Below are 14,119 nucleotides of genomic sequence, written 5' to 3'. Positions count from 1 at the left end.
GAATGTCACTTCCCTCTCTTACCATTTATTTGATTTTTCTTGTAATAGTTTGATCTAATCGAGATAGAAGCTTGAATTTCAGTCATCTAAATATTTTCACATCTGAGTGAGTAGTGTAGGTTATTCAACAGTTAGACATAGTCTTAGTTGGTCTTTCACATTTTCCTCCTACATTTTCTCTTCTCAGACACCATTTGCTCAAATGGAAAGTCAAATAACACTTTCTCTCTACAAATCAGTTCAAAAGAAGCTCACGAAAGAAGTAAAGAAATATATTTTTATGATGTTGACTAAGGTAGAAACTGCGGTGTCCCTGATCACCCATCTGTTTCTCCACTCTCTTCTACAACTTTTTTTTACGATTCTCTTTTTTCTAACTCCAAGTTACAAAGAAATGCAAAGCATCTCTTTTATGCTCTGTTCCATACAAACTCTATTAGACATTAGATTTATAATTCCCACACTGTTTATGTTTTCTTAGTTCAGATGAAAGCCACAGCCCCCTGCATAGGGCTTCTCAATTTCCTATATTACAGAAAAGTATAATTAGTGAAGATTACCATTCTAAGCATAAAACAAATAGAGATACCAAAAGATCCAAAGGTTGTTGTTTGGTCAGATTTACCCGGAATCAGTTTCTGTATCATGAGAATCATACATTTCTTTGAGATGTTCTGTCAAGCGTTAAGTGCAGCATCTGCATTGCAGTGGATTTTTTGAATTAATCAGTTTTTTTAGTTTATTATTTATTCTGACAGTGCAGAATTGGCTATTGACTATCTGTTATTAAAGTCCTAAAATTATATTTTAATTGATCCAACTTGGATAATAACTGACTCAACTATGATCTATCTACATCATGAGACTCAATTATTTTGCGACAAATGTATTCTATTTGAGTCTCAATACCTACAATAGATATAGTAGCAGAGATGATACTGAATGTTACAGCACAATATTACAGTAGTACTGTTACGATTTAATGTGACTTAAAGAAAATAAACATGCATAAAATCTTTCACATATCATATGACCACACAAGATAGAAATGGTACTACTACTAATATATTTTTTATTTTTTTTTATTTTACATTACATTTTACATTATTGTTTTCTGTTCACCTATAGAGTAAAAAACCTAAATGCAAAGTGTCCATCTGTATATCTGTGAGCCCTGGGAGAGCAGAGTGATAGTTTGTGGGGATTTTGCTCCCTCAGAACCTCAATACTTCAAAAATAAAAAAAAAAACCTTAAAAATTTCATTAGAATTCAACAGAATTGGCCAAATTCTGCATAGAGAGAGCCTTGGCAAAGCACCTAAAAAGAATAATGCCATGAGTCTCCTGACCCGGGTTCAAACATTGGCATTGTCTACTTGGCTGCCTGGAAGGCTCACAGCCATTTTGCTGCCTAGCAAACTGCACAGCTTTGCATGCCTAGCAGGCTGTGCTCATTACTAAGCATTCTTTAGGCTCATTCTTTAGTCTTGAAGCTAGATAGTACTGGGCTCCATGGAAGGCTGAATGCATCAATTTGCTACCTTGCTGAAAGCTAGCATTGTTTAAAAACAGTGCAGCCTGGCAGGCTTTATTACTTTTTTCCAACCATTTAGCTGGCCATTAAGCTAGTTAGCCAGTAGCCACTACCTAGCCAACAGCTAGCAGATAACTAGGCCATATGTTCACATTTTTTAGACAGTCAATTTTAGTTTTATTTATCAAAAATGTATCAAGTTTATCAAGCTGATAAGATGTTCCCAACACAATTCATTCACTATGACATGAAACAAATGACAAGATGTGTGGATATCTATCGACATGAAAAAAAGTTAGCTACTATTCATGTATGCAACCATGTGGGGAGAATAAAGGCCGATTCATGCTTCATGTGGAAACGCACAGGATGATTACGCACGGTCAAAATGACGTAAAGAACCGGAACTACTGGCCAATCCCGGTGGGGTTGTTTGTTATTGTTGGGGGATGTGGGGAGCTGAATTTTCCTACACCGACTGGATTTTTCAGGCGCACCGTCATCATGAGAAGCATGAACAGCAAGTTACACGGACGCTAGGCCTACATCTACGGCCACGCATGAAGTATGACCCAGCCCCAAGGCCTGATCATTGGCAGAGATGAGCGAGGCTCAGTGCCACATGTGCCACATGCTTGTGGTTGGCTAATTGAAGACCGGGGCGGGCCCACTGAGGTGTTGCCTTCCAGTTGTCACTCAGGGAGTAAAAATCCCTTGTGCTTGAACTACGGACACAAAACTTTCAAACTTCTTCTGTGGGAGGACACTGACCAAATGGATGCAAAGGTTTTCGATCATTCACAAGATGATTATAGCTTAAGTTTGCAAAATGTGTTTCAATTTATTGCAAATTCAGAACTACAAAATTTCTCACAGGTTTGCAGATTGTGATGTAGACTGTGTTTAAAAGAGTGTGATTGAAATAACTTTTTAATGTTGAACACAATAGCTCATTGCTTGTGTTATTTTCAAATACCTGTTTGGCTCAGTGTTACTGGAGCACTTTAAATTGCTGCAGTGAATTATAATAAACATAATTTGTGACAGAATGAGTATGAGTTTGAGGTATACAGTAAAAAAGCATTATCCTTGGGTATAAGGTGATAATGGGGTGCCCCCATTAGTGCACCTGTCTATGAAACCACTTATGAGCTGTGATGAATTTGGCGCAAATTTGGCTCTTGGTATGGTGTCCCACTTTACTGTAATGGACAATGGGAACCTTTCCACACTTAAAGGGTATTGTTACCCTTGAATGTCACCAAAACAGCTTAGATTTCTATTGTGTACAGAAATATTTAATTGAATTTGCTTGCGTCAAATTTGCCTTTCACTCGTATTTGCTTGTATCTAAAACATCTTTAAGAAATGTCATTTTTCATCCACATGCATCTTTCATTGTGTTTTCATCATTGGTCAGCGTTTCATGTGAAAAATGTGCTTAGAATCTGTTTGCAGGGTTAGAATTAATATTTTAATGCCACTAAATGCTGATACTGTGTAAGCATTGCAATTTAAACATCAATTTAAACATCCAATTATCAGGCGGAGTACACACTGATCATTTGAAGGCAACCCTATCCCTCCCCATGTGAATCCCACTACTGCTTGCAACCACAAAGAAAGGAGTAGGCTATATAGAAAATGACAAAAATAATTACTAGAATGGGAAGAGAAAACAAGACATTTTCCCCTACATTCCTTTGTTTTCTACAATCTACTAATGAGTTCTAATACAGGCTTTTCGGAATTAGTCTCAAAATAAGTCTACTTTTGCTTTACTATGCATGGCTTTGACAAGGCTATTCTGCAGACAAATGTAAGGATCGTCGAGACAGTAAGAAAAGGGAGAACATCAATGCCTAATGCTGCCGTTAGGCTGAACAAAAAAGTGATTTTGAAAAGAACTGCAAATATTTCTTTAAATTTCAAAAGGTTAATTCACTATGCTGCACAATACGACTATAGACTTCAGAATGTGAATCAGTTCAACCTTGCCCATGATTTTTTTGCGAATGTTTTGTAAAACATCTTAAAGTGCTGGGAAATGAAAATATTGTTGAGCTTTGAACAAAGCCTGATGGATACAATCGCCCAGCGTCAAGGTCCTTTCATAAAACCTTGCAGTGAATGGGGTTACTTTCAGTATTGTTATGTGCTTTACATTCTAACTTGGAACATTAACATTGTGTCAGATGTCTTCTGTGTGTGTCAAAGGAATTCAAGTCCTACAGCAGCATAGTTAATCTGCAACTAGTGAGTTAGTAAATTTGGGAACACCACCAGTAGTTATGACATATCTTTAGTAGTTGGGACATAAAGTCATTACCCAGACAAGTAGCAGGTCACTGCTACTTGTTCTATTGTCTTGAGTTCTATTGTCATGGTTACTACTCATATTAGCTTGCTAACAGACATGAGACACTTGCAAAGTGGAATGACATCACTGAAAAAAAAACATGCTATATGTAGGAATACTCATGCTGTACTCTTAATGAATACAGTGCTGTGGGGATCATTTACACCTGCCTCGCAAACACATAGGGGCTTGTGTAAATATTAATTTGTTACTTAGATTTACCTTATACCTAATTTGTGTGCTTATTGGGCCACATTTGAACTTATGTACACCTGGTACAACTTCCAGAGAACCAAGACTCTAATCTGTGATATGTCATTCTGATCTACAGTTTGGAGCAGCTCCATTTACAATGGACTCAGCCCAACTTGGTCTGAACTTAACATCTAAATACAATTTACATCATAGTAGTGCAATCAGTTCTGAACCAGAAAATGTACCTTTATTCCTAGAATATTCATCACTTATTCCATCATTTCCAATGCCTTCCCTATGGAGGTGTATATTGGTGTGACATCACAAATTAGAAAACACAGTGAGCTTATTATTCAGTAATACAGCCAGGACATGCCTAGGGCACAGCAGTGACTTAGTTAAAAGCAGAAACTTGGTGGCATTTCCCTTTAATGGAGTGTATGTTTAGACAGCCACAGTGACCATGTTTACGTGCCCACAAAAAATGTCATTGTAATGGGATTAAGACATCAATGCAAGTAAGACAGGACCCATGTCAACACCATAGTCTGATTATGTGCGATTATGCCCTTAGTCGGAGTACGCATAGTAACATAGTTAGAGTTCTCCAATTTTAACTGTTAACTGCAAAGACTGCATATATTATAATGCGCAGCAGGCATACAGAACACAGACCAAATTGGACACTGCAAAGGTCACCTTTCATTGCTACTGCACAAGAGATATGTCAAAACACCCCTACATACCTATGCTTTAATAACGTACTAAAATTTTGGTTCAAGCGGTTATAGAAAAATAATGGCAGGCCCTCAAAAAGCATCTATGAAATATATAAATAAGAACAGATATATCTGTTCTATCGGTTCAGATTTATCTGTTCTTATTTATATATTTCATAGATGCTTTTTGAGGGCCTGCCATTATTTTTCTATAACCGCTTGAACCAAAATTTTAGTAGATATAGCAGATATAGCAAAGGTGCAAGGAAAATCATTCAAAACAAGTGTAGATGTTTGCAATGCCAGGTACTGTAGTGTTAGTAGTGGATGAAATACGTTAACTAGTTCCTTCTCATTCTACAGCAGTGAAGCCATAATTTAGATATCTAATACTATGCTGGTGCCATTCTCTTCTATAATAACAGGCAATATCACCAACTCAAAGTTCCACCAATTTCCGGGTGGTTCTGGTACTTCGGGAAGAACACTAATGTCATCACACCAAAAGCACCTCCTCCTCCTCCAAGAGCTCATTATACTATAGGAGATGGTTAAGGTATTTCATTAATTTAAAGTATTTCATATGCAGCTTTTGTAGTTACAAATGTTGCATATTATGGTATCGCTTATTGGGTTTGATAATTAAATACAAATAAATTTGTCTAAATCTATATTTTTACACGTTTAAACTTTCACGCTTTTATTTTGAAGGTAGCGTAAGGCATTGTGCTGCGAACAAGTCCGCCTCTCGCTTCTGTTGTGACCAACTGTTGTGTTGTGTAAATGCCATTGTATTGTGAGTTAAATCTGTTGTGTTGTCATGTTTTTTTTGCTTTGCAAATGTCAGTGTGTTGTGCACTCCTGGGCCACCACATTTATCATACTAAAAGCATAAAACCTAACTAAAACTTTCCATCAGCTTTTTGTGTATAACTGCATATATTATAAGGTATGTTGCATCTTACATGTCTTAGCTGATACTTCACATTGGACTGATTTTACAAAGCACTATCCCATGTTTTAAATAATTACAGCATTACCTTTTAATGCTCTAGTCTTGTATTTGGTGTGGTTTATTTGTGGTGGATTTTATACATTTGTTCATGCATTTTATCATTCATCATGTTTAAAGCTAGCTCTTTTCTGACTTACATAGCTCATGTAAATATGTCAGTTTAGAATATACCATGAATGATTGACATGCCGTGAACACAAGAGTGCATATCAACTGTATCAGCCGGTACTGCTGACATTTTAATGACAGCTTTCAGATATTGTATCATCGTTAATTCTGGTTGGCTTCAAATGCCTGTCTGTAATCTTTTGTAATTGCAATGAGATTACAATTATAGTAAGTTATTCCAAAGCTCTTTTACGTCAGGGTAATAAAAAAATCTTCATTAACATTAGCTAAGAGACAGATTAATTCATTTGAATTTATAGTTTTTTGTTGCCAGTATTATTTTATTGATTTTCAGAATTATTGTAGTTATGTGTATGATAGATGTAGTGATACAATAAATGAGATAATATACATGTAGATACACACAGAGAGGCGGGACTGAGCAGGAATAACATGCCAGTGAGGTACATGCTTGTCCCCGAGTTGTAGATTCCCAATGAACCAAATTTATCTATTATGTATTTTTGTTTATAATGACCGTAGATATGTTAATTTTTACATATGTCTCTGTTGTCAAGAAAAGAGAAATTAAAGAGACTGAAAGCAATGCTAGCCAGTTGTACTCTGCACCTGGATGGGCCATGTGTTGCTGTACTCATTTGTGAAGATACTAATTACAACCCTCAGCCTTGTGACAACATCTTCTTAGTCATTACACGGTACTCATCATCATCTGCTAACTTGATGTCTGTATGATATCATAGCCACACACAGTTTACTCAAAGCACTCAAAGCACCCCTCAGCAGGCAAGCTTGCGTCGACCTTGGGGCGATACGCTTGATCTTCCTGCACGCCTCACCTCTTAATGATAAAATGAGAAAACTGGGTCGGAGGAGTACATTCCCACCAGAAATAGTGGGAAGTTAACATCTTCAGCTGAGCACCAAGACTTCCAACTGGGAAATCATCTCTAAATAAATCAAATGAGTTTCACAAATAGGTGAGGAGCCTATGGGAGGCCCAGGTTTGCTCCTGGGAGGAATGAACAAGTCTGGATGATTAACTGAGAAATGAATGACCTGCTCATGTATCCACTAGAAACCTACTTGAGGGATCAAATGACTCTAAATGAAATGATATTTGGTGCTTTGGGTACTTTTTGTATACTGTTGTTGTTTATCATGACTAATGGTTATCTCTTGTTAAGAAATTTTAGTTGTTCCCCAAAGCAAAACCTGAAACATATTGTGCATTTATTTTCTTTCACCTGCAATTTCAGGACAACGCATGTTCAGGTTTCTATGTGTCTTATACACAATCAAAATCACAATCAGAAATTTGAAACACTGATACTGTTTTTAAAAAAAAACCATAAAGGCAGCATGAGGACACAGTCAGTAATCCCCTAAGTAGATCACACCAAACACTGTGCAGCTGTTTTTAGATGTCCACAAAGGTAAACCGTGTTTCAGACTCACAAAGTTTGCGAAAGAATGAAGAAAGAGAGAGAGAGAGAGAAAGAGTTCCAGAGAGACAGAGCAGGCATGTGTGTTAAAAAGAAATGGTACAAAAGTGCCGTTAGACACTGTAGCACTCACCAGAGTTGGGATCCGAGTTGCCGTCTGCTTCGGTCCTCTTATCGGGGGAGGCCTGCTCGTAGAAGTCGTCCTGCGCCTGCACCAGAGGGAGAGGTTGTGTGAGGAGGGAGCCACTGCCTACAGGCTCGTGGTCCCCCAGACCGCTGTCACTGCAGCTCTCCTGAGAGCCGTCCGGCAGGTGAAACGTGACGCGCCGCTGCGACTAGAACCAAGAGAGCACAAAACAGAGCCTCTGATGTTAGTGCTCTGCTCTGCCCCCTCAAAATCTCCTTAGCCTTTTCACACTATTGTTTTATACTGAGCTGAGCCAGCTCATGCATAGCTGCTTGACACATTGAGCTGTTTAAAGTTGACTGGGCCAGCCCAGTCAAACTCAGGTCAGTATGACAGTGTGAAACAGGCAGTTTGAGGTTTGGGTCTAAACAATGTAGCGTTTATTAGACATTTAGTAGTGAAGAGGGTATTGAGGGATGGTGGATATTGTTTAGGGTTTCAGAACACTGAGAGTAATTGTTTGGAGAATAAAAGAGCCATTTTTGTTTTGGCCGAGTCATTGATGGGAAGGGGAGTTAACACATAGTAAATACAGTCACGTTTCACTGCACAATGACAACCACTAACAGCATGCAAATTAAACACCATGCATTGTAACAAAAAGGTCAGCAAGGTGAAAAGTGCAATATTTGTGAGTCTTTCATAAATACACAGCGCAATTAATGTCAGGCACAATTTAATTAAGGCCACAAAATTCCTTGCAGCATATGATCATGGTTGTGAGGCAAGCTGCAGAAACATTTATAGCTTGATTGTTTAGTTGGTGTTGCCAGTTTGTTTGGGTGTTGGCAAAGTCAAAGTGGCCTGCGGATTCAACAGAAGTCGCCCCCAGGGTGTCCTTCTTCCCACATTCTGCACTCTCACTGAGGAGAGGAATTTCTTAACCCACCAGTCTTCCTGGAACGAATCTTATAACCCCTTCTGTCACTGTGTGCAGTGACACACACACGTACACACACGCACATGCACACGCGCACACACACACACACACACACACACACACACACACACACACACCATCCTTAAAACCATCCTGATTGAATTTCCAATTGTTAATTCCGAGTGTCTTTTCCCCTCGCTCTAATGACATTTTCCTCAGGCTTTTTCATAAGTCCAGACACAAGCCTCCAGCTAACCTTTCCTGAGCACAGAGAGGTCCCTGCCACATCCTTGGTGATGACAGACAGAGACGGGTTTTACAGTAATTATTGGCAAAAGCAAAGGTCACCCAATCTGCAGTCTAATGCAAATGACCTCATTATATATTTTAGAACTGCTCCAAAAGCATGCAACATTCAATTAAACAAAAAAGGGGGAAAAGAGAGAGAGAGAGAGAGAGAGAGAGAGAGAGAGAGAGAGAGAGAGAGAGAGAGAGAGAGAGAGAGAGAGAGAGAGAGAGAAAGAGAGAGGGGGGGGGGGGTGTTGGGGCTTTAGACCCATGAGACTTAAAAAAAAAATGTTCACTTCAGATATACATGCATGGAGTTTAAATTTTTTGAGCAGGTAATGCAGAGGATACAGTTGGTATTGGTAAAATCTGGATCTTGCAGATTATGATACGTATTATTATCATTCATGTCATAAATTGAATGGGTTTTTAAATACACCCATTAGGACTAAACATGGTTTAAATATGCATGTAAGCATAATTAAAATAATGATAGATAGATAGATAGATAGATAGATAGATAGATAGATAGATCTCCACTAGTGCCTTCCAGATGTGTCAAGTAGCCTCTGACATTTTTGTGGAGGATCGGAAATTACAACAATAACATCCAAAACCCGATGTTTGCTGACAAAAATCAAAATCAGGATGTGTACAATCACTTTCACTTGCAGAAGTGAAAGTGCAGATTCGAGTACAATTAACTGAAAAGGTCTTGTAAAACTGTAGGAATCTGGATAAATGTCACCGTCTGTAATTACGAAGAGGCACATGATCAGATATGGCATTCTGATTGCAGACGACAATATGGGGAAAAAAACCTCGCTAAATAAAGTTCAGAGCTCCCTCTTCTCTTGTTTGTTAGACAGCTATATTGATTAGACGATACAGTACTGTGTCAATTTCACACAGACTGAGGCCAGCTAGCTGCATGCAGTTCAAAAACAATGCAGAGGAAAAAATGGACAGGGGGAAAGAGACTGGTAAGCAAACCCCCAAAAAAACTTGACACATACAGTATATCTGCAGTGAATTAAGAGTAGCTTCAAATGTCTTTCTTCCTGCTGATGCCAAAGAAGTTGGCCTTAGGCAAAGTAGCCATCTATTTGTTAGCTGCCCTGAAAGTGTCAAGCTAGCACTACTCATACTGGCAGCTCCTCGTCCTTTTCTGCCACCTCTTTCCCAGAGATAAGAAAACTTTTTGCCAAGAAAGCAGACACTGAACAATAACATTGAAATATAAACATGCTGTATAGTTACGGCAACCTTAGATCAAATAGATTGATTAATGAAGGGACTATACTATGATACTACATGATCAAAGGTAAGCTACATAAACAGACAAACAAACATGGTGTTAGCCCTTGAAACTGGGTAACCTCAAATTGACATTGATTTTCTGGGTAAAAAAATATCTTGTTAATAGCCCACAGTATCCAGGCTTGTGATCAGTACATGACTGTATCTATAGTACATGCACTCAAGACTATATTAAAATTAAGACATTTCTGAGAATGTTCTGATTAATACATGGATTGCGTAAACACCTTAATCGAATTATGTTACTTCAATTAGGGTCATATTCAGCGTATAAATATTGCAATTAAGGCAGCCTTCATGCCTTGAGTCTCAGCACGGGATGAAATGACAGCAAAAGAAATACAAAGGGAGCCGCAGTTTATGACAGTAGACGGTATAGCAGTAGAGTAATGATTGCTGTTGCTTGCAGCCCGTACTGGGGCAGGCACATGACAGTCTAGTCAATTAATAATCACAGTATGCGAGATGAAAATGGGAATATGAACAGAGCCTTTTCCTGATATGCATGTAAATGGCAAGTAAGACCAATATTTGCATTAATGTGTGCATGTATGTTATTTGCTTTGATTGTTGACATCTAGTGGAGTTAAACTGGCTTATTATTAGTGGGATGACAACTGCACTGTGTGCTGACAACCGCTGCTTAAATCTGGTGGGGATTCAAAATAAAATCTTGCTTAGGGCCATGAAAAGGTTACGGTGGGCTCTGCTTGGGTGCAACAGAAGATATTCCAGTGAGATTTAATGGTGTACTTTGAGGCTACCTGAAATGATGAAAAGATTCAGACTGCTGATTCAGACTGCTTCAATAAATATTTTATGTTTTAGCATGTTTTTAAGCAAAATGATTCAGAATCTGTGCTATATTTCACAGTATTTATAGCTTCAAATAAAAAAAAAAGTCCAGTGTTGAGTTACATGTATTTAAACTTTCCTAAGTTCATACACTGCGCATAGAGTGTGTGTGCGTGTGTGTCTGTTTGTGGGTTTAAGCATGTTTGTACTTCTCTGTTGCTGACAGTCACTTGTAGTAATATTAGCATAAGACCAGCTTAAACTATCCCTACTGCCAGTTTACAAGATATTATGGCTTATCGTGCCTGCTAACCCTTATTATCAGCTTGTTTTTATAATTTGCCTGACCAAACACTCTAACTTTAACAAATACAAACCAAATAGCAACACTTTGCTGCTGAGATGTTTACTTTAAATGTGCAAAGAAACAGTATCAGTGCGTTTGCCCTTGGGTCTTCCTAGAAAGGGTATAATATTAAGCATATTGTAAATAACAAGAAAGACTTGAAAGAGCAAATGCAAATTATTCTAATATCAGTCACAACTTTAAATCCTTTCCTTTCCTTTCCTGCTGTATGAAGGTGTGAATGTGGAGAAGAAGAAAAGGTTTTGGTCACAGCTCCACACAATGTCTGTTCCAAAGCTCAAGTGGAAACTGGCCAATCACAAAGGCAAAAAAGCCTATTAAATGCTCCAACAATAGCACAAGTTGTGCGTGAGTATTACAATTATTATTATTATTAATAGTAGTAGTAGTCTTAGTAGTAGTTGTAGAAGTAATAGTGGTCAATCAACTCCAATTGTGTCAATTTCATTGATCTTTAGCTTGCGTTTTTATTTTTAAGAACTAACTAGCACTTCATTAAGAATGATTTGGACTAGACTTTCACTTTTTCCTTTTCATTTTTCTCACAAAAACATTTTTTCATCAAATTAGAATTTGTATCTTGGTCTTGACATTTCAAACAAAGTCTTAAAATATAATACATTAAAAAAGATGTGAAAAGTAACAAATAAACAAACCATGTGACCTGTTAATCACCCACAAAGCTTACTATGTTAATTAAAACTATTTTAAGTAACTTGTAATTTCCATGATATTACCAAGATATCATCAAGTGTTTTGATGTATTTCAGCACTGTACATGTGTTACTATGTCACGCCGTGTCAACACCTCCGCTCCTCTGCCACAAATCATGATTAATGAATGAAACATACAGAATAACTGCAAAGTAAAGAGTTGATAACGACATGATAGGAACACGGAATTGGTTCAGGTTACAACTTTGACTTTTTGCGACTGAAAACCAAAGTATGGATCGGTCTTGTGAGTTGGAGCATGAGCTCTCTCTCTCTCTTTCTAGCTCTCTACCTTTCTGTCACTCTTCCCCTTTCTCTCTTTCTCTCTCTCTCTCTCTTGTGTGTGACCATGGAGTGCAGTTTACACATCAAAAAGCACGCCACCTTCTAAATGAACACAATGTAACAACATTTCTATCATGCATACATTTCACGACCAAAAGCACACACTGAGCAGAAGTGCACGCACGCACACACACACACACACACACACACACACACAGACAGACACACACACACACACACACACACACAGCAGAGTAATCCACCCTCCTCGCCCCCACAAATAATCTTATCTAGCAGCAGTCTGACACCTGCGGTGAGAGAACACTTCCCACGAGTCCAGCCTCACAATCAGACCACTGAGGGAGATCAGTCAACCAGGAAAACAAAACTCACAAGCAGATCTCTCTCTCTCTCTCTGGAGCTGTCTTGCTCTTTCGCTCTCTCGCTCTTTCTCCTTCCCTCGGAGACCAAAGGTGCTGTGCCATCTACTGGCCACCATGGAAAATACAGTTTTTATTGATAAAAGGCCAAAAGCACGGGTCGTGTTTGTTCCCATGGTCTCGCTGATTGGATTTTTATTCATGTTTGTTTCTCCCTTGCTCTCTTACCTCATGGCGCTGCTGCAGCCGCACTTCATTTTTACTCGAACTGAAGCAGTGAAACGACAAAGCTCAGTGCCTTGACTGTAAAACTGACTTATTTGATGTCATTAACCCTGAAATAGGATAACGTATGCACTTATCTTTACGGTCTGTTTTAAGTTTTATCATGTTTTCCTGAAAGTACATTTCAATGTCATACTGTACTCCCCGTAGTTTTCATTCCCAGCCCTGACAGGCAGTAACATTTCAGAAAACGTCAAATCAAGTTAAACATTAGCAGCTGATAGACATTGCTTCCTGTCAACATAACATTAGGATTTCCTCTGGGCCCATCCACAGAAATGCATCAAAATCTCACTCAGAGGCAGGGCTGTATTTTCTTGACATAAACAGAGTCAAAAACAAGCTTTTCAAACGGCTCAAAAAAGATGGAAGATGTAAAGCTAAAAAGGGTTCCCAAACTTGTTTCTCTAAGCAACACTCAAATGAAAAATGACAAAAAAAAAATCCTGATCTCCCCTGTCTTTGATTCTGACTATAATATTGACGTAGTCTGCTCCTGCTGTCTCTACAGACTCTTAGTCTGCCGCCTCCTGCTTTTCATCATTAAATCATAGCGAGGCAGTTCTGAGGAACATCTGCATTCTGCCACATCCACAATGGTGCCAAATCAGTCACTCTCTCGCTCTCTGTTTTGCCACACACACACACACACACGCACACACACACACACACACACACACACACACACATCCGTCTAACCCACATCTAACCCATTCCCCAAATTGCTTGCCAACTTGAAAGAGTGGACATACAGTCTGTGTATTATAGCTAACTGTAGTTTCTTTGTGTTAGCAATTTACAGAACACTTGCTTAGTGTGTGATTATCAGCATAGTCCATCATTTTGACTCTCCCTCTGGGCTAAATGATCTTATGTGGATTTATGGATGCAGTACAGCATGTTTGTTTATTTATTTATTTACCCATGCTTCAACCATTTATTGTCTAACCCACATAGGAGACATAAGGCATCATTTTTATTTTTTCTTAAAAGCTTGCATCTACGTTTTGTCATATGTATGCCACCACTCCCACACGCTCCATCTTTTCCAGATGACAGGTGTTAAGCCAAAATTCCTCTCACTGAGGAAGCCTCCAAGTCTGACTTGTTTAATTTTCTTTCCATCTCTCTACGCCTCCCTAATTAAATCCATCTCAACCCACCTTCAAAAATTAGCATAGCGACCCCCAGCCCACCCCCCACCTCTGGGAAAAAAAAGTGT

The 14,119-nt window shown here is 38.6% G+C and overlaps 1 protein-coding gene across 1 annotated transcript in view; it reads right to left on the bottom strand.

The window, feature by feature from the left end:
- The window catches only part of pcdh9 (protocadherin 9), a 223,504-nt gene that overhangs the window by 65,479 nt on the left and 143,906 nt on the right, over nt 1-14,119 (bottom strand). The window contains exon 2 of the mRNA XM_078283936.1: nt 7,530-7,731. Coding sequence (XP_078140062.1) covers nt 7,530-7,731 — 202 coding nt within the window. The remainder of the gene's footprint in view (nt 1-7,529; nt 7,732-14,119) is intronic.

Source organism: Centroberyx gerrardi, chromosome 1, assembly GCF_048128805.1.
Source record: "Centroberyx gerrardi isolate f3 chromosome 1, fCenGer3.hap1.cur.20231027, whole genome shotgun sequence".
NCBI lineage: Eukaryota > Metazoa > Chordata > Actinopteri > Beryciformes > Berycidae > Centroberyx > Centroberyx gerrardi.
Note: the sequence above shows the minus strand (reverse complement) of the source record. Positions and strands in the feature narration are given on the sequence as shown.